The following is a 22,188-nucleotide window of genomic DNA, read 5'->3' as shown; positions in this document are numbered from 1 at the left end:
TCGTTTGAATATTGATAACATCTGAAAAGAAACTTATGATATTTTTGATCTTGCAGAGTTCCTATCAAGGATAAAAACAATTATTCAACCAGTTGTATTTCTACTTTCATCATTCTGTTTGTTTCTTTCCAGTGCTTCCTTGCAGAACAGCCAGCCATATGTAAAAACAATAATGCTAATATCTTCCATGAAAAGACAAAGGGTTAATCTGAGGGTAGAGGAATGCACTTGAGAATAAGACAATACTGACAAACATCCTTTGGATTCATCTTGAATTCTGGCAGTGGTTACAGTTCCTTACTGGCCCACATGGAGGAATGCTCTAGAAATGGTATATGTGGTTCAGAAGGAGTGATGCCCCTTGTCGCTGTGGGAGCCATTCCTGCCCAACTGAAATGGGAGTCAACATCTGACTTCTGGAAGGCAGTTCTATCACCATTTTGGGGAGGGGGAATGCTTTTTTTTGTTTGTTTCTGTTTGTTGTTAATGCCAGGAGTTAACCCTATTCTTAAATGTACGTTTCTTACATCTTGTCCCTCCCAATTTGGGCTAGGGGATGTGTACCTATACGCATAAAAAGAAGCTTCAACACAAGTCTCTTGGAATCAGGGGGGATTTTCTGCTTTTAAATAATTCCCAACTGTTCTCTGATAAAAATGTCATCTGGTTTATGTTATACAAGTTCCACAAACTTTCAGCTTCGGTATTTTAAGCTGTTTCATTTAAAATTAGTGTTTTCATAAAATATTAATTTAAATGCTTTGAATGCAGCACTTTCCTTGGGTATTAAGAGGAAATTATATGAGAAAATAGAGAAATATTCTAGTGATAGAATGATCTGCCTTTTTTTTAACAGCAAGATAGTACTGGCTTATTGATGAAGATTCTGCCTTTCTTGAACAATCTGGTATGTCATTATGATATCAAATGTCCTAGTGTTTTATGCTTTTCTAGAAAAACTAGCATTTTTCCAATCCTGTTGTGAAAATTATTAATTACTTAAGACTATGGTTTTGCAAGTTCATTTGTAACAAATGTATTCAGTCCACATGCTTCACTATTAAGCAAGCCTGCAGCCCTTCAAATGCTTCTCTGAAATAATGGATAATTCTGTAATCTTAAGTTGGTAGGGCTTCTGTTCTGAAAGTTCATCCTGAATATAAATATCGGTATGATTAAGGTGTAAATTAGACAGTACGTATTATGAAGACAGTCCCTTGGCCCTGTGTATTTCTTTTACTAAACGACTAACATTTAGGATTTCAGAATTGAGAAGCTATTTCTGTTAAAAAAAAAAAAAAAGTGAAGAAATTATAGTATTTGATCTTACTTTTTGTTCCTTCAGGTACCTTCTCATTCAGTGCTTCCCCGTTTCAGCTGTCTGTTTATATCAAATCTTCTTTTGAGATCCCTGTTGCAAAGCACCATCTTCCCCACTGTTTTCAGGGTTGTAGCATCCTGTCAGTTTAGGCCATGTTTGTCAACATTGTTTTTCACCTTAAATGACATTATGTAATAAGTTAATTCCCATAGCATCATTTTTGTTTAATTTTTTTTCTTTTTAAAGTCAGGAAGGAGTTCAGTGTCCTAGGAGACGGTCAGGAGTCAACTGGGAAAGAATTCATCCTCTCCCTACTTCTTTTGTTTCATGCCTTTTCTCAGCATCTTACAGGGTCTTTGGAGGCACTCTCTTGGTGTCTTCTTTTGAATGGGGCTTGATGCCGATGGGTTTACCCAGGTTTTGGGTCCATGAATCTAACTGATTCTTTGACAGTGTCCCGTCCTTTGAAAATGACCTTTTTTGGATACTTGGACTTTAATATTTAGTATATTACTGTGAGGCATTAAAGTAGAGTAGAGCCTAGCACGCTCATTTTCTTTAGTTCTTCTATGTTCAGTTATCTATGTGGAAGAATATTGAAGGTCATTTATAGATAGCTGGGATCCTTTTAATTCTTTTCCTCTGTCATGTTCTGTTAATAATTCTTAGCTCTTACATGCCAAGGAAGACTAGATTGTTTGGCATAGCACCTGCAAGGATATTTTGACAAAATGTTAGTTTTTATGGTTTTTCAGTGCCTTGGCAAGACGTAAACAGTAATTAATTCCGTATGAGTTTAGAAGTCTGATATCAAGAAGCTGCTTTCATTTTTTCATCATCTTGATGTGCAGAGTGACATTTGCAGTGGGAGGATCTCGGAATCTATTTAAGACTGGAAACTTTAGAGAAAGTAAAGGAAGGAGATGGGAGTGTGTTGCAAAAGAAGTGAAGCAAGTTCTTGTCTGTATTTGCACACCTTCTTGCTGTGTACTACAGTGTCACTAACCTTTATGTTCTGCTGTGTCAGAAATGCTGTCTGCCATATATTAGAGTAGCGCCACTCGTTTGCCCTTCTGCAGATAGAAGAATGGGATCACGAGTTGATGGTTTTTGGTTGGGACTCCACTTTAAATAATGAACGGAATGGATCTCTGGGGATAAATTGCAATTGTGCAGTCCAGGGTACTGCTCCAAGAGGAGTCCTATTGCAGAAGTTGAAATAAGTTCTCTAACTTAGGAGGAGGTTGCAGGAAGAAAAAAGAGGGTCCCATGCTGAAGAAAGTTGAGTACTGTCCCTGAAAATTACCGATTTTGAGTCCGTTTTGGAATTCATGTAAGATACAGGCTTTTTATGAGCATTTGCCAAGTGTTTTCCTCACTTGAGGATGCTTTGAGGATGTTTTATCTTTTTCCTTTTGCAGTGGTAGGGAAGAGGAGTTGCTTGCAGAAGTTGAAACTGAAGTCACTAGTAACTAGGGCCTCACCAAGTATAAAGTACTATCTAATGTGAAATAATCTGAAAAATCAAGTCTGTAATGTATTATGAGTATGGCAAATTGGTCAAACTCTTGACCTCATTATTTCTGTGAACTTAAGTCGCCATCTGTAAAATGAAGGGAATAATAAATTCTCATCTTCCAGCAATATTGTGAAAATAAATTAATGTCTGTGAAAGGAGGGTGAGCCTAACCCTTCTTATTCCCAGTTTTGATTTATGGATAGTAAGTTCTGTGGTGTTGTCCAGGATAGGCCCACCTTTTTATTTAGGATGTTTTTTAAAATTAAAAAAAGTGTTGTAGACATTTCTTTCACTTTAAGAAGGTGGAAATCAAGGCAAGCTGAAATAGCAGGGAATCGTGGTATGGGTGACAAACAGATTCTCTTTCTCCGGAAGCAAGTGAGGCCAGTTGCTCTGTGTGTTTCTGGTCAGTGGTTCCTCAGAACCAGGTTGTCAAAAATTTTCACACAGCAACAGAAGCAAGTTTCTTCAATTGCTGTGAGAATTTGCCTTTGCCAGTAGTAAGAATGTTCACAGAAAGTTGAAGTCCACTTTTTGTCTTGAGTGCTACTTAAACATTTCAGCGGGAGCATTAAGGGCTAAACTAGCTCAAAAGGAATGTTCAGCAAATGAATGTATTGCTTGATTATGTCTAAGGAAGTATAAATAAAATCAGAGTTGTAAGATACCCTAAAAATCTCATTTGTTATGTCTTGTTTTGGTTTTACTTTCATAAGCAAATCAGTGCCAGTGTGTTGGTTTCATTCTGGCAGGTAGATTTTGGAGTTTTAGTTAAAAGTGTGTGAGGTGAGATATGTCCAGCGCTACTCCAGTAGGAGTTTCAGTCCTTACTTGGTTGACATTTATTATAAGTGTAGCTGCAAGAAAACATTACAGAAAGAAGTACAGGTGTATTTCTAATGATGAGCTGTGACATGAAAGAGGAGCAATCTCTTGCTTAGTTACAGCTCTTAATAAACCATGGTCTATCTGTAGTTTGTAAACCAGTAGTACCTTTAAAATTTAAATCAATCCATGCAACAAATCTCAAAGGCATATTGGGGTGTGGTATTTTCAATCAGTGAATAAGGTTTTGTAAATTAAATTTTAGGCCAAAGTTTTTTCTTATTCCACGGCGTGCTGCTTGTAAAACTCCCCTGCGTGATTTATAGGTGCCTACAGTTAGTCAAGAATAGGAAGGTTTGTATTTTCCATGGTTTCTTTTACCATTTTTTTCCTGCTCAATTAACAAACTCAACCTGGTCTATGTAAGGTACAAGGACAGCTGAAAATGTCTGACTGACTAGATAACTGAGGGACTTAGATGACCTCCAGATGTTCCTTAACCTCAACTATTCTTTAATTCTATGAGCAATGAAGTTCTTGTCTTCTTTGTTAAGCATGTGTTTAGTTGGAGGAGCGGGGGGGAAAAAGCACCTTACTAAAACTCGATCAGAAAACTCCAGATTCGGTCATGTTCTTTAATAGAGCGTATTTGTTAGAAAGAGGTTGACAAGTCTAGGTGCTACTATTAGCATGGAAAATAAATTGAAGAGTATTGTGAAATCTGTGGAACTTGACACTTGAAACCAAGCACAGGTAAACTCAGGCTCTTAAAATATGGATTTGAAGGCATTCTGGGTAGGAGCCCAAGGTCCTATATAGGCAAGTGCAACAAAACCCTGCAAAGAGTCTTGTTTGTTTTCTGCATAGGAAAGAGTTGTACGTCCTCTCATTTTTTGCTCTTCCTAGTAGAAATTCCTAGACTATGAGATATGTTCTTTATTTTGGTAGGAAGTAGTGGTGAGTTCCAGCTGAAGTATTGGAAAATCTTTTTTGCTGCCTATGTCGGCTTTTTTTTAGGGACTTCATCCTGGCCCTGCGTAGTGTAGTCTGGCATGCGATGAGTAGGTACTTCAGAGTATATTAAAAGCTGTTCTGGAGATTGAGTAGTCACTGCCCATTCCTCTTTCACTATTCAAGGACACCTTTATAAAATGGGGTTCAAATATTTTATTTTTCTTATTACAGAAAGATTTGTGCAATCTTTGTATGTTTGGAGCTCAAGTATCTAAACATTTCAAATTAAAATGTAGAAATACTCTGTGATAGGACAGCGAGTCTAGTAGTCCATTCCATATATTAGCTAGGATTTGAGGAGTCTCCAAAATACACATATCCAAGTTATTTCATGGCATATATTTCTGAAAGGTGTGTTTATGTTAAGCTGTTGTTTTGTTTTCTTTGATTTTTAGTGTATCACCTAAAATATGGTAGGGAGAATTGCTGCAGGGGCACTTTTTCTGAGGCTGCACAATAGGTATAGCAAACAAAGGAGTAGAACTGATCTCAGCGTTGCGTGTTCTAGCCACAGAGTCATCTCAAGTATTGTGCTAATCTTAAAGGAAGATTGTAATAAAGAAGAATTCCTCACTTCTGGACCAAAAATGTTTTGTCATATTTTATCATCAAATGCTGTAAAATCTGCCAGATTTGTGACTCATGTCCATGCTGGGTACTGCATTTGCACTTAATACTGCAACAGACTGTTGCCTTAGGCACCGTTAGTTTGAGACTGTGTTGGAGCTTAGTTCTTTCATCGTAACTCTGACACTGGAATCTGCATGGACTGAGCTGTTGCAATTGTGTGAAAAGAGCTTGTGAATATTTTCCAAATAAAAATGTTCTTGTCACCTTTCATCTGTAAAAGCCACTGCGTGTATCATTCAGGCACTGTTCTCTCCAACATACTAAATTGGTGTGTTACCTAAAGCCAGTAGTATTTAGTAATTTGTTTGCTGGTTACTGCCAGAGAACTGAATTGCAAGTATAATGAGACACCATGGAGTGCAGGGCAAAAAGTGCCTGGTGAATTGTTCTGTTCATTGTATTTGGTGGTATTTTAGTGCACACCACATACAGGAAGTGGTGATGGTAAAAATGTAGTCTTAAATAGTATAACATATGCAAATAGCCTCTTATCTCATCTTTTCTTATGCAAAATGTGTTTTTCTTTAAGCTTGTAAAGGACAATATGCCTCTAGCCTGTGGCAGGAGGCAGGCTTGCCAGTAGGGATGTACTACAGTGTATGTTTAGTCCATTATAGCTGCATATGTCTAATGTATTATCAGCTTTTGGTAAAAATGTTTTACTATATAGATCTCGTACCTACTCAGCTTTGACTTTAGCACCCTGGGAGTTAAGTTGTTCAGTAATCCTACTTAGCAGCTACATGCATGCTGGACTCCAGCAGCACTCTCAGTTGCTAAATGATTGGGAGGAATTCTTTCTTTGGGATCCATCTAACACTTTTTCATAGGACTCTGCACAAGAAACCTAGAACTATTTTTGCTCAAATGAAGCCTTTAATAGCCCTTTCATTATCTTCATTGTAAAGATCAAATAAACTGCTGCAGTGATTATAGAATAGCTGTGTTTATATAGTCCTCTGCAACGAAGACCTTGGTACAAAGACTAGTATTTTTGTGGCTATAGTCACTCTGAAATTTTGACAGTTCAGAACAGTATTTTGTATAGTGTTCTAATGAGATTTTTAAGTGCATGCCCTGGGCAATGTCCCATCCTTTACCATCATTTTGACATTCTCATGAGACATCAGCACTGTTTAAGACTTCGCTTCTACATGTCTGTCCAAGGAGGTAATGGAAGACTGACCACAGTAGTAAGCTGTCATTCTCCATTAAAACTAAAAGGAGATTGAACACTTGTGCTTTTTTACAGGGCCACAGGAATGGCAAGACTAAAGAATTTTGGTTTGTTCCATGTTGTGGGGAAAAAATTCTTGTGTGTTGGTCATAGTCTCCTGTGCTTTCCTCCCAAGCACAATCCTTTCTTACCTGTCCTCTGAAGTTTCTCTCTCTGCTGCTTCCTCTTCACAGTCACATTCTCTCATTTAGCTGATCTGAAGCTTTACTCCTCGTAGGCATACTTCTGTGTGGGAAGTATCAGGTAAAAATACAGATGTTCTTTTCATACACGTGCTATTTAAATTCTCAAGCCAGAAAAGCCCAGCTCTGTACTACTGGACTTTACTACCCTCCTACTGTGTGTTGTAACTGAATGGTCTCTTTCTCCACAGTCCCAAATTCCTGGTCTTGTGCCTCTTAACAGGTCCTCAACTGCTAACCAAAATATCCCAAATAATCTCTTATTCTGTCTCGAGCCCTTTTTTCTTACTGGACACTGTAGGTGAAAAGGTGGATGCTGCTCTGATAACACATGCAGTCTGACCAGGAGCTGTTTCATTGTGTAGCAGTAGGTTATCGTTGAGTAACTGTCTGTATACAAGCACTGAGTTCTGCAAGAAGAAAAAAATTGAAAGTGCTGCTACATCTCCCGTCACAATGTTTCATGTACCACTAGTAATGCTGGAGTTTGTTAACCTCTCTTTTGGAAAGGAGTCACTTAGATAAATTGTTTGATGAAGGATGCTTTTATTGTGAAATACAATACTGAAGTCATTTGCACTTTCCTGATAAGAAGAAAAAAGAACCCAGAGAGTTAAACTTAGTTAAATGAACATCTTTTTGCTAATATCTTTTTGCTTAAACTCTGCTCTTTACAGTATTTTAAAAGCCCAGTTTTCTGTGGATTTTGGTCCTTTGTACTATACCAATTCCCTCTCTCCCAGTGCATTAACCTCAGCTGCTTTTGACACTCCCACCAGAATACAGATAACATTTGGCATGGCTAGGCGGGAGCTACCTACATACTTCTGAATTAGCTGGTATGTGCATACGGGTTGGCCAGCTGGCTTTCTCTGAACAGAATATGTAATGTTGGTGTTTGCCTGCCTTTCCCTCAGTTCAGCTGTTCTTAGATGTGTCTCTCTCATACTCATCTACCAACTTTTTTTTTTTCCTTTCCATAATAGACTCTTAATAGCTTTGAGATCAAGATCATACCAGTCACTTCTAAATAAACTTGGAAGAGACAAAGTCTTGGGGTGAGAGGGAGGAGATCGCTAAGAGATCTACATCAGTGTCTTAGTTTGAATCAGGAATACACCTTTAGAGCGACTGTCCTTATCTCTCCTCACTCTAGTTTAGTTTGTTCTATGCAGTGGCTTCAGAGCTTGATACCTCCTGTTTTAAGCCAAGGGATGGTTCAGAAATGTGCTGAATGTGCTCCAACCTTTAATGTGTGTTTAATACATGGGACTGCACTAGAACTAGTCCAGAGCAAAACTGCTAAAGGTGACTAGTGTAAATTCTGAATTTTTGTTACCAGCTGTTCCACTCTACAGATCTGCTTTTGATAATTCTGTACTTCTTGCTAATGCAGATGTAGCCTTAGCTGTCATTTTCATAAGTTTAATTTTAGCAAAACATTCTGAAGCACTCCTGTCAAATATTTATAGCAGAAATTTTGTACAGTCGATTCACTGTTTCCGAGTCTGGAGTAAATCCTATTGGAAGAGGGGGATATTTTTCTTTATTTTTTTTTCTCTGCAGATGAAATAAGATGTGGGAAATATAGAAGAGCAGAGGTAATTGAGAAGACTGCCTTATGCTAGATCCCCTGCTTTTTAAATGCAGATGCGTTTTAGTGCTCAAGGATAAATAGAGTATCTTGAAAATTAATTCATCTACTACTGATATTCTCACAGAATTTCAGTCTTGTGCCCCATTTATTTTCTATAATAGCAGTCAACTAACCTTCAAGATCAACTGTACAACGGCTACCAAAGAAAACCTTCCCTAAGCATTGTGTAACTTTTTGCTGTATGTGTTATGGAGAAGACATGCAGGAATAAGAAGCTAAGCATGCATTATAAACCAGAAAGGAAACAAGTAGTTCTGTGAGCACCAGAACTAGTGATGCTTAATATCTTACCGATTTATGTCTTATGGTTGATTGACTCTGGTAATGTGCAGGTCTAAACTGAAACTTCCCCTGTGACTAGGGGAAAAGAAGGAAAGTGGTTTATAAAGGCCATCTTATCTGGAGTTTTCTTACATGCAATATGGCATGAAGCTCAACTTTCCCTCGGGGAAAACAGTGACAGATTATTGTTATTATTGTTGTTGCTGCTGCTGTTATTATTACCTACCAGCCACCTTTTTCCATGAAATTTGTGAGTTCTTAATATATTTGAAAACTTTTCTCTGCTGTCAAATTTAAAGAAAATCCATCTATAGGCTTGAAAGTCATTGGTAAATCGTACATATGCATGTAACACAAACACATGGGCCTCAGTTTCTCAGGAGACTGGGCTGAAAGCAAAAACTCATGTAAAGGGATTGAACAACAGTAGCAGTGGCTCTGTTGGAGTACTGCATGATTTCTCTGGTTTTTTTTTACATAGGTGAAGGCATGCCCTTTTATTAGTGCTAGATGTAAGCTTATACAAATTAATACAGTAACTTGTTGGTATTAGAGATTTATTATATGCCTAATTTTCTGTAGCTAGTTATATCTGAAATTCTGGTGGTTGGTGGGGTTTTTTGTTGGGTTTTTGGGGTGGGGTTTTTTATGAAATAATCCTAGCTTTTTATATCACTGCCTGTAGATCTGTCAAAATGCTTACCTTTGTTACTTTAAGGAGAAAATAGAATTTTTTAGTTCCTTTACGTGAAAAATGATTGAGAGAAAAATTTAACAGTATTTCAAATAATAGGACATTGATAAGTAATAATGAATGTGCAGGAAAGACGTCCAAACATAAAATCAGAATTTTTGATTGATTTTGTTACATGCAGAGAAGTTTCTTTAGTAGGAAGCAGATTCTATGTTTTGTTGAAAAGCATGAAATAGATCAGTTTGTCAGAAAAAAGCACAGCTGTGCCTGTTTGTCAGATGGAAAGTGATGGCGCTGCTTGTTGTGACAGAGGAGAATAATTTGAATGTAAAGAGTTTAACTTTTAATTTAGGGTTCTGGTGATTTGAAATATGCCATCAAGATTGCCTGATAAACCAGTAATTGCATTAAGAAACAGCCCTGAAGGAAACTCAAAGCAGACAGATCTAGGTTTCCCTGGAAGAACCTGCTAATGTTCTACATCTTCACTTTGAATGCAAGTATTTGTTGACTCTGTTCAGAACATGAGTTGAAATGGCACTGAACTGCAGGCAAATGGAAATAAAGTTAAAATGTTCGTAAAATCACTTCTTCAGGTCAGAATTTTATTGTAACAGATACTGATCATGGGTTGAATAGTTTGCTTACATTTCTGGACCATAGTGATACCTTACGAAATAAACAAATCTACCCTTTATGAAAAGTATTTTTTTTCCTCAAATATTTTTCTCAAATGTTTGAAAGGTATTTCACCCAGGGATTGTGAAATAGCAACCTGGCACATAAAACATGTAATGGAAATACTGCCATGTGTCAGTGTGATAGTTGGGATGGTTCTGCTTTAATAATCCAATATGTGATACTCAGTTTTAGTGAACTTCTAAAGCAGTTTTCTCTTCAAAACATAATTGGCTTGGCGTCAAGAACTGAATGAATTCACATTTAATTTTGATCATGTGGTGAAGAAAATGGAAACATCCTATGCTGTTTTCATTTACTTATATTTGTGCATTATTTGTGCTAACTGTATTATTTAAAAATACCTTTAATTTAACTTTATTTTGAAAATGCTTTCATCATCATCTTGCCCCTATACAATACCTGTAGCTTTAATTTTTTTTTTGGTCTACCATTTTTAAAAATAAACTATTTCTGTTCAGTAAGACTTGAAAGGACATGCAGGGAGGCTGGGCTTTTTGCGAAGGAGGAACTCTTGTTCAGTTAATGTGGTTTAGCCCCTACTGGTGAGGCAGATAAGAGGAGTGGAGCCAAGCCTAAGCTAATAAATTTTACTAAGCTCATGAAGTTGGGCTCCTTACTGTCAGTACCAGAAGGGTATAGGGAACGGTATATTTGTGCTAACTGTATTATTTAAAAATACCTTTAATTTAACTTTATTTTGAAAATGCTTTCATCATCATCTTGCCCCTATACAATACCTATAGCTTTAATTTTTTTTTGGTCTACCATTTTTAAAAATAAACTATTTCTGTTCAGTAAGACTTGAAAGGACATGCATGATGATATATACAATGATGATATATACAATGTGAATTGTTGCAAATGAAACTTAAAGGGAGGATTTGAAAGGCTAACTGAGCAAAAGCAGATTTATGACTTGTGTTTTCTTTTTAACCCCATGAAAACAGAGATATTTGCTGCTATGGTAATACTCTGTGTATGGTGTAATCAGCACAGTAGTCGTTGTCTGTGAAGATACTAAGTCGTTGGTTTTAGGATTAAGAAATATTTTTGTAAACTACAGGAAACTCAATCTAGAGTACTCTCCATTGCACCAATAACCTTTTTTTCTTCCTGCAACTGTTACAAAAAGCAAATAAAAAGAAAAAGCAAATAACTGTGTGCTTTGACATCCATTAAAAATGAACAGCCCATATCAGTAGGGCTGCATAAATCCTATTGACATTACATAAATGAAGGGAATACAAGAATGTTTCTTTTGTCTTGGGTAAGAGTAGAACGGTAGGAATTTCACAATACTGTATCTTGTATCATAGTGGAGACAAGATTCAAGTAATTGTATGTGAGACAGTTTCTAATGAAGCTCTTCCTTGTGGTTAATGTTAATAAAAAATTAAAAAAAATTCACGTGTGGGGGAAAGGGAGGAAAAGAGCAGACGTTAGTGCAGCATTTCCTAATTTTCTGACTTCAGGATTGAGCATTTTGAACTTTCCTTCCCCTCTTGTTCTTCCCCTCCTGTTCTGAAAGAATAAGAAAGTAAGATGTTACTTTGTGATATACAATGGTATTAATCTTAGCCAAGTATTCTGTAAGGGAATTTCCCATAGTTTAGGTCTTATGGGGGATAGATGGGTGGGTGGTGGTGGTGTGGTGTGTATAAATTTGTCTGAATGTGAAAGTTTTGTGTGTCAGGTCTAGTGTGCAAAACAGTTTTCTCGAAGTCTTCTGCCAAAGAGAAAATACCAGTCTCTGTCAGTTACCTGTGTCAAACCAAAACAGCGGTCCTGGTCCTATAACTGCAACAAATTCACTAGGTGATGATCCCAAAATCTTAACTGTAAACCAACAATAGAAATGTCACACCTGAAATGATGCCTAGCTGAGACATAAAATTACTACAAGACTCACTAAGACTGTGATCACATCAGTTCAAAAAGACCCATAAAACGTCACCAGCTTTAAAGTGGTGTCAGATGCAGTTTTGCTTTTCACATGACCTCTCCTCTCAGGCAGTCTTACAAGAAGAATGGCTCTTCATTCTGTGGAAGAGGCAAGTCAGGTGAACCGAGTGAGTTCAGCAAATGACTTTGTTGGGATTTTTGGTTATGACACTGTTCCTGCTGTAAGCCATGTTTTTGTGTTAGATTTCTTGATTTTCACCCTCAGCTGGAATTGGCTTCTGAGTCTTGGCTAAGCCACAAATCTCTCAATATATTTTGGGATTTATGAGGAGTGGTATGTGGTGGCCTAACAACACACTTGTCTGTTAACAAGCCTGAGCAGCGTGAATGAGAATCTCCAGTGCACGTTTGGGGATGTGAAGATGATGGCTGAAGAGCTGCTCTAAGTCTCTAAATGAGAGTTCTTGGTATAAATTTCTTTAAGTTACCTTTCTCATATTATCTGCCATGTTTTCTTCTATGGTCTTTTACTTACGCACTGTAGTGAGCTGAGTTTGCCCTGCTGATTCCCATCTTATTTTAGCTCCTGTCTTGGCAGTTGCCTGAACCATATAACATGGAGGGAAGCGTTAGTGCTCTGTCCCTTGTTTGTTATTCAGAATTGATACTGTTTGCAGTCTTTTGTTGCTAAACTCACTTACCATTGTACTTAATGGTTTGTGTAGTAAAAATTCTGGTGCGCTGACAAAATATTTGGGCCTGTTTGTTTATCTTAACTTTTTTTCTTTGTAGTAAGAACTTTGTAGTTCTTAACAAGATGCTAAAACGCACTAGCCTGTGTTGCTGGCAATGTTGAAAGTGTAGAGCAGTCTTCTGCTATGCTCCTGGCATAAGTTTTTAGGACAATCTGACTTTCCTTGGTAGGTATTGCAGTTGGACTTGATGATCTTAAAGGTCTTTTCCAACCTAAATAATTCTATGATTCTATGTATTAAAGATATTTTGCTTCTCTTGAAGAAAAGTGGAATCAAAACTAACATGAAAAAATCAAAATTGATGAATTGTGAATCTGTAATGACACTTACTTGGTGTGGCCTGGAGATGAAACACCATAGAGCTCTTAGAGCTTTACATAAATATATATAGAAATGGCTTATGTAATTAATTTGCCAGACAGTGGAAATTAAGGTTTCTAGTTCCAGGTCTAAGCTTTAGGAGATTTTTCTTCTAACATCTATCTCTTGTTCCAACAAAAGGATAGCAAATCACCAAGATTTGACCTTCTTTCCATAATATTTTGGGTAGACAATATTTCAGTTTCCCAGGCTAGAAAGCTTAATTTCTCTTCACACTATTGCTAAAAATGATCTTGTGCATTCTCCCGATCTTATTACCTATAAAATTAAGTGAGATATTGAACCAATAAGCCATCAAATACCCGAAAGTGTTAGGTCTGCCAAAGAGGTAAGTTAGAGGGATGAGGCAGTTCAGCAACTGACTTGGTGTTTTTTGATGACACTGTCCCCAGTAGTAGCCGTGTTAGACCTTTTGGGTTTTCACCCCAAGGTTTGAGCTGCAGATGAGTGGGATGCTTGAAGTCAGGTGTCATTGTTAGTCATCTTTTTTGGGGTACTATTCAGCTCTGCTACCATCGGCAGTAACAACATTTGTCCTGAAATGACACTGAGGTGTGTATATTTATATAATGTTGGTTGGTTGTTTTTCAGACACACGATGAACCCACTGATACAAGATACAGCTAGCTAAACAGCTATAAAATGCCCAAATTTGGGTCTACAAAAACAGTTCAAGTTGAAAATTCTGACAGTGATAGCACCATGGTGGAAAAACCAACTGCAAGAAAGGTAACAAAATTATATTCATGTCCATTTAATTTCAGTGTAATGAAGAGCATGTGTTCTATCACAATTTTTGTTACTGTAATGGGAAGAAAGAAATATAAATCTGTATTCTGATATCTTGAGTGCAGGAAAAAAAAAAAGTTTTTACATGGCTTTAACTATAAATTAAACTAGGAAACAGAATTTATGCCTTTTATTGTAACTTGCAACTTAATTCAAAAGGAAGCTGGACGCGTTGTGTTTATTTGATGTAAGTTAGCGTGTGGTTTACATATCTTACATCGTATGAAGTCTTTATGCACTCACAAGAACAATGATTCATGTTTTATTTAATTTTACAGTGTCTAACTCTCTGTAACAAACACATGAAACTTTTCTGAAGGCCTGTGTCACAGCACAGACCAATGAACAAACATAAGTTTCTTATATTCCTTTGCAACACAGGGACTTGTTCCCTCTGTTAGGAGGACTTGAAAGCCAAATGCTGCAGAAGGGTTAGGAGTAACTCCTGTACAAGGGATTCCACTTCAAAAACTGTACAATCCATTTTTGAGTGTTGGAGAATGAAGGAGTATGCAAACTCCAGTAATACTGAAGAGTGGTTTGTTGTTTATAAATGTGAAGTATCCTATCATTTTCAAACTTCTGGAGCCAAGTTGCAAATAACCCAGTTCTCCGTTTTGTTTGCCTGGTACACTTGCACAACAGATGAGTTTATCTGTAGTACTAATGAATAACAAAAGATAGAATAATATTCTGTATTCTGAATGATGAGTTGTATATTGCCCTAAGGAGGGAGAATCCATTTATTTCCCAGATGATGTTCAAAACTGTTTTCTCTGGAAAAGGAGTTTGTGTGTGTGTGTGTATGTGTGTGGTCATACTTACTGTTACTATTTTGTTGAAGTCTGTATTCCCTGTAAGACCACTTAATGAATGGATATAAGACAGGGAGAGATGAAAAAATAGGAAAAGATGAGAAGATCCAGCATCCGCTTCAAACTGTTTGTCTTCTGAAAACATTCATAGAAAACATTAGAGTTTTAGTCTCTTCCCAGTTTGTTTTATGGGTCCCAGTAAAGTGAGGCAAGGGTAGTTTCTGCTAGCTGGGTTGAAGTACTTCAATAAGAAGTAGATAACAGAGTAAAATGGGGAAAAGAAAATTGGCTTACTAGTAAAGGCATGAAAAAATGTTGGGTTTTTTTGTTGTTGTTGTTTTGTTCTGGTCCTTGTTTGGGATATGGTCAAGTTAATTGAAGTGTCATTCAACACTGGAAATAAGGAAGGGAAACTCTGGGGCCTACAAGCAGCAAGAACTGGAAGGCTATTGCAATGAAATTTAGTGGTATTCAGTACTGCCTTATTTACACTTGTAAATAAGCTACATTTTGTAAAGATTTTAGGTTATTTATTTAACTAAAAAAATATTTTCTGGCTTTATAAACTCTTGTTATCTTAACACCAATATTTCTGAAAAAAGCTTTTGATACAGGAAAATCTTGAAGACATAATCAACAGCTGCTTGTGCTAGGAAAACTGACTTACGTAATTTTTTTTCAAGCTTTATTTGTGTTTTTAATTTAAAAAAATCTGTAACACAGAGGTTCAAATGAATTTTCATCTTTTGTTCACTTTCATCAAATAAAAAATAGTGGATTTGCTGGAATGTTTCGATTTTTAAGTTTTCCCTGTTTCTCTGCTAAAGCTATGGCTTGAAATGCTTGGAATGCATTTGTTTGTAGGTTTGAACATATAGAAATAGATTATCATATTTTTATAGTGCAGATTTTTTTCTTCCTTTGTAGGCTTTGAATTTTTACATACAAATTGCTCTGCAATCTGAGTTGGGGGGAAAAAAAAAAAATCAAAATAGAGAGTTTACTTCTGAGGCCCCTTTTCCTCCTCCACTCTCCACCTCTGACTCCCCCTCACTTCCTCTCCCTGTTGCTTGCTGCCATACTAGAAAAATACTAGTTTCCAGAGTGGTTGTTGAATCTGCAGCCACTGCCAAAGGAACTAACTTAGCAGTGATCCTTGTGCCCAGTTCAGTATTTGCTGGTTGTCTTGACACCTGCCTCTCCAGTAATCTCCTGCCTCTGATCTACTAATTACAGTAGCAGTTATGTCTGCTGAGCCATTTAACCACCCTATCCTGCAATCTCTACAAAGTTAGGTAATCTTCTGAAACAGATATGTGTAGCGCTCTTTCACCAGAAGAAGATATGAATCCATATGAAAATATGAATAACTTCGTCCAGAGAACAAAACAGCATGGTGTCATTTATTTAACCACCAGGCAACATGGCAAATTTTGTTTTGATTTAGAAAGGAGTAAATTAACATTCTATTTTTAATGGTCGCATAAACCCCTTTCATTGTCATATTGGTTTGGGTGAAGGTTTCTCCTTAACTGGCTGCTCTAACAAGGAAATGCTTGTTGTTGAGACTCATCACCGGTACAGGAATTAGAAGCATGGACAAATGTGCTAGGTTCAGATTCTACCTTGCCTGGTATTTGAGATGAAGATGCCAGTGAAGGCAGGATTACTTAGAAAATTAAAGTCCGGAGAAAGATGGAAGTTTGACCAAGGACACATGTATGGAAGCACAATGGTGGACTAACTAGATCGATACCAAACAGTAAACTGATAAAGTGCTTGCACTGTTATGTTCAGTCTTGCTCGCTATCTACCTTGGCATAATATAATGTGAGATTAGAATAATGTAGGATTTGGTTTGGGGATTGTATGGTATAAATTGATATATGTAATACTGAAAATGTGAGATCCTAAATAAAATTACAGAATTATTTAAGTGTTGCAGTTAATATTCCTGTATTCAGGTTTTTAGCATGATAGATACAGTCTGGTCGCTTTTGTCATATTTTGAGAAAATTGAAAACATGGTTAAGATGTTAGTCACTTAAACAGTCACACAAACTGTTCTCTAACACATGGACAAGCGATTGTCAGCAGTGTTTAGCTGGCCAACAAAATATTGCCAAAATGTAATCATTCTAATTCAGCCTAGGAAATTATTTAAAATTCAACAGACAATACAGTAAGAGTAAAATTTGAGTTTGAACAACATAAAATCATGAGGGCAAATTTGTATTATACACACAGACAAAGAACTCTGAAGTGAAGATTGACCAGGCCAAATCAACAGTGATCATTTTAAATGAAGTATCTTCAGGAAGTAGTGGAAATGTCTGTAAAACAAATAAGGTTTTTCTCAATATGTAAATATTTGCAGCGATGAATTTAAAAACAATGGTCTTTGAGGCATTAGAACTTCTTATGAGAAAGTTATGGATTCATTAGTCTAATGTAATTGATGTAAGGAAGTACTGATGCTGCAGGTGAAAGGGATACTAAAGCAAAATTTTTGCTTTAGTGGCATTTTGATATGGAAGTGTCTTGATTAATCTGGAAAATACCTCTTGTCCGCACACTTTTCTCAGTATTATGCAACCAATGAGTGACCATTCATTGTGCCATCAGAGATGCCTGTGTCTTTTAGTAGCATGAAAAGACCCTGAGGCTGTCAACATTCAGATAATTGCTGTGGTCCTTAGTACAAAAAATGCATTCTAATTGTATTTTTCATGTAGCTTTGGCTTTTTATTTTTTCTGTAGAATAGTATAGTCAAACCACTTCTGCACTTTGCTATGTAAACTTGCTTTTACTTGCTTCTGTGTCCACTTTGTTATTGAAGCAGAAATGTCTTTGAACTACTTGTGGATCTTAATCTCTATGACTGTGTTGTGGTTTAACCCCAGCCAGCAACTAAACCCCACGCAGCCGCTTGCTCACCCCCTGCCTCCAGAAGAATGGGGGAGAGAATTGGGAGGGCACAAGTAGGAAAACTCATGGGTTGAGATAAAAAACGGTTTAATAATGGAAATAAAACAAAGTAGAACAGTAATAATAATAATGATGATAACAACAACAACAATAACAGAATATACAGAGCAGGCGATGCCCGATGCAGCTGCTCGCTGACCGTGTGTTGCAAATGGGGGGAGCCCCCCCCCCCCCGTTTTTTATACTGAGGATGACATGGTATAGAATACCCTGTTGGCTAGCTGGGTCAACCGCCCTGGCTATCCTCCTCCCCATCCCCCGCAGTTTCCCCTGCACTTGGCAGAGCATGGGAGGCTGAAAAGTCCCCGGTGCAAGCACCACCTAGCAACAACCAAAGCATCAACGGGCCATCAACGCTCCTCTTGTACCAAACCCAAACCACACACCCCGTCCCTCCCAGCTACCAGGAAGAACGTTAACTCTGTCCCAGCTGGAACCAGGACAGACTGTAAATGAATAGAAGATGGGTAGTTTAATTATTGGTGTTCCCGTAAGTGTTCATAGATGTGTTGTAGGCAGAGGAGGCCTAATGTAAAATAGTGTTCACACAAAACAGTGCATTTACAAATGAACAGTAATGTTAAAGGATACCACTACCTAAAAAATTCCTCATCTTCTTCTCAAAATAAAAACTGTAATGGCCTAAATATATGGTGTAAGACTATTCCAATGGTTAATACATTAAGATAAAAGAAAAAACACTTGCAGGATTTGTTTTTCGTAGTTGATACATTGTTTAGCTCTTACTGTTGTGCGCTCTTAGCTGTTGACTGAGAAATGTAGTAAAGTTACTGTTGTTATGAGACTTAATCTTTCATATTTGTCTGGTGGAAGTTAATGCTTATTATGCTGTTCTAGCAACCAGTAAATAGCTATGTGAATCAGCTATGTGTTCAGGTCTTCTGAGAGCTTAAAAAAAAATCGTTAGGAATAACATTCCTGTTAATAAGCTGAGTTTATATCATATACACTTTAGGGTACACGTATTTTTATTTCAGTTGCTCATCTTGGGAGCATAAAATAAATAAAAAAATTGTAAGAGTGTGTACAGCAGATAGACCATTTAGTGTTTGAATGAAATATTTTATAAAGATAAGAATATAATGAAATTTTAATTTTTCTGAATTTATACTTTAGAACTTACATGGCCAAAACTCAGGAAGTAAATGATGGATATGTGGTCCAAAGGAGAAACACATTTGGGGTTTGTAAGAATTAACTCTCTTCTTAGAAGAGTCCAACAATAGTGCCCAAAGCCATTTTAATATCATGCAGAACACGCTTCAGTATGTAATTATCTTTGATAGGGAGAAAAAGAATGCTTATTCTCCTAGGGCTTAGTACATCTGCTAGATTATATGGCACTCTTGTCTCCTTTTGTGTATTGTCATTGATTGTAGTGGTACCAGACAATAGAGCTGGAATGGGATATCAAGAGATTGTCCAGACTGCTGTTTGTTAGCCTTCTGAGATGGTTTCTGTTGAACAGATTAAAAATGTGTTCCTCATCATAGCACACTAGTACGGTTTTGTTGACAGAGAAAATTCTTCCTTGTCACTACATCCTCCAGTGAGGCATGCATTAAATGTTGAGACATGCAGATCCAGTTCATCCATTTGCCCCAGAGTAGAATAAGCTGTACTCGGTTCTTGACAGATGTTTGCCAGACCTTTTCTTTAAAGCCTTGACTGATGGAAGTTCCAGTCTCCTTGGGCAGTTTATTCTGACACTTAACTATGCTGACCAGCATAGAGTTAAATACTTAGTAGAAGGATAAATAACATTTGCTTGTCTCCTGTTGCGGTCTAAAGTCATTAAATATTTTCTAACTGTAGTGGACATAGAGAGTATGTAATGGCTTTCTCTTTGCAGCAATAGTCTATGTATCTGAATATTATCATGTCTTCGGTGTTTTATTTGATTGGCAGTTTTCACTTTAGATTAATGAACCTCTTTAGAAAGTCCACAGATATTCTAAGTTACAGGTTCCTTTATAAAAGACGTCAACTTCATTTTGGGTTGCCTCCATGGATCACATTAAACTAATACATAGACCTATTCATGCTGAATTTTGAACCTTGGTTTGGACCCTGAAAAAGAGATGTCTGTGCTGTTGCAGTGACCAGGAGTAGTTGGAACAGTGAATGCTCACTCTTTAAATCAAAATGCCTGTTCTAACCTGCAGGGCTTGCTACCTCCTCTTGCCTTCCTTTACTTGAAGTTGAATCCAGGAGGCTGTTAAGAGTTCTGTGGCTTTTAATGTGGATGTCTTGTGATTGTACAGTTAATTATTTTTATCAATTTGTAGAACCTTGGTTTTATCCTGGCTTTTCCCGTTTTGTTTTGTATTTAGACTGTTCAAATTTGCTATCATTTTGTTTTCCCTTTGCCAGTGCTCTTTGCTTCTCCCTCTCTCCTGGTTGTGATGGTGTCTTCATATCTAATTGCATCTCTATTTCAGCATTGTCACTGAAAATACTAAATAGCATTGAATTTGTACAGACTTCTCAAACACCCTGTTCATTGCATCTTTTGGGTTGGAAAATCCACCACTGGTGGTGGCTAAATGTTTATTTCCACAATAGCTAAGGAAGAAAATACTCTCATTTTTCAGTTTCTGTGTTTTCTGTGTATAGCCTGTTGTTCCATTTTCAATGGATCTTTATTTATCTGAAAGTATGCATTTTGAACTGGCTCTCCTCCTAATTAGATCATCACAAAATTGATATTCAGTGATTATCAAAAAAGTAATGCATCAGTCATAATATTTAATATAATGCATATGTACAATTTAAAAATAAGAATAAATGTAAAGCTATCAAATTATTTACGCAGCTTGTATCTCTTTGTGAACACTTACCAATGTATTTTACTGATTAGTACCAAAAAAAGTGATTATTTTTAAGGATTACCAACCGCAAAAAGTTTGCCTTTTTTTCTACAGAACAAGCTGAAACCAATGTTTCCTGCTTAGGAAATGGAAATTATTTTAAATTGATCCTTTCTATTGTGTTGTACCTCACATAAGATAATATTCTAGAGAAAGCAATAAGATTTTAATACCACTTTATCATGTTGTGGGAAGTGTACACATGTACATATGAGAAATAATTGGATTGTTTAGAACAAGGGATGAGAGAGCTCTTGGTGAGATTGGGCTGAAGTGGTGAAACTCTTATGTGTAGTGGAAGAGATCGGAATGGGCTTAATGGAGTTCGGATCTGCTCTGTCAACTTAGAGATGCATTTGCAAATGATCAGTTGCGTTAGATTGATTAGCTTCTTTCAAACGTTATAGCACAGATACTTTATCTCCCAAGGGCTTAGGGAAGTCTTAAGGGGTTTTAGATTTTTAGATTTTCTTATTCTAGCATGTAAGAAAAAGGCTGGGGGGGTGCTCGTTGTTTCCTTTGGGGTTTTGGAGGAGGGCTGGTTTTGGTTTTGGTGTGTGGGTTTTATTCTGCGTTTTGGTTTTTTGGGGATTTTGGTTTTTGGTTTTTTTCAGATTTCCAAACTCAGAGTGAAGATAGGTTTTCTCTGGGGGCATCAACCTTTTACTTCAGGAATTCTCCTGACATAAACTGGTCCCTTTTTTGTGATTTCCCTGGTACAGACATTTGTCAGTTGAAGATAGTAGAGTTTGTTTGCAGGTTCTTTTTGTAATCACTTCTGCCTACCCCTTTGGCAACAGTTTAAACTCAGAGTGTCAGATGATATAATCAAACTACTCTTCTTACCTGTGTTTGTTTTTAAATAAAGGACAGGTGCTCTCGAGAACAGTACCTTTACTTGAAGTTATTTTCTAGTTTTCCTCTAATCAGAATAAATTTTTTAACTTCTTGCTCAAAAGTACCAAGGAGCAGCCTTTGGTTTTTCTGATTGGCAAGTAAGTGTATGTGCCTTTTCTACCTTCAGAAAATGAATCTGTTGGTGGTTTCATCTGATCATCTGTTAAGAATGATAAAAAGCTGTGGAGTTGTGATAGCTGACATACTTGGATAATGTGTTTCTGCAGCATGTAATGAACAGAAGATGTTATGTCTCTATATTGCATCTTGATTGGTAGGCCAAAATATTAGGGTTTGCACAGGGTTCTCTCAAGCAGTCTTTTCAGTAACCTACTATCTTTTACATACTTTGACCTCCTATATTACCAAAGTAATCAAACATAAGTTAATATTGTACCCATCCGGGTTTTTCTCTGTTTATCTTGAAATACATTTTATAAGCAAAAAATCCCAGATTTATGCAACTAAAAATTCCAAATAGCTTGTACCTATTTTTTCTGAAGTTGATACCACTTTAAAAAGTTTCTTCATAGATTTTCTAAGTTCTCAGTAAATTTGCTTTAGAAAATGAAACACTACACTATTATTCTTGTTGAAACAGAAAGGGAGTTCTGTATGGATGGATTACGGGGTGCGGGTGGAGGCAGGGGATGGTTGTTAGAGGGTTTTTTTGTTGTTACTGTGTTACTATTCACAGTCTGAATTG

At 36.9% G+C, this 22,188-nt stretch overlaps 1 protein-coding gene across 1 annotated transcript in view; it reads left to right on the top strand.

Moving 5' to 3' along the window:
* Positions 1–13,692: 13,692 nt before the first annotated feature.
* Positions 13,693–22,188, top strand: part of ANKRD12 (ankyrin repeat domain 12) — a gene marked incomplete at its 3' end in the record, with an annotated part of 34,370 nt that continues 25,874 nt past the window's right edge. The window contains exon 1 of the mRNA XM_009587325.1: positions 13,693–13,830. Within this exon, the coding sequence (XP_009585620.1) occupies positions 13,744–13,830 (87 nt within the window). The remainder of the gene's footprint in view (positions 13,831–22,188) is intronic.

The sequence above is a fragment of the Fulmarus glacialis genome, unplaced genomic scaffold (assembly GCF_000690835.1).
Source record: "Fulmarus glacialis isolate BGI_N327 unplaced genomic scaffold, ASM69083v1 scaffold1031, whole genome shotgun sequence".
NCBI lineage: Eukaryota > Metazoa > Chordata > Aves > Procellariiformes > Procellariidae > Fulmarus > Fulmarus glacialis.
Note: the sequence above shows the minus strand (reverse complement) of the source record. Positions and strands in the feature narration are given on the sequence as shown.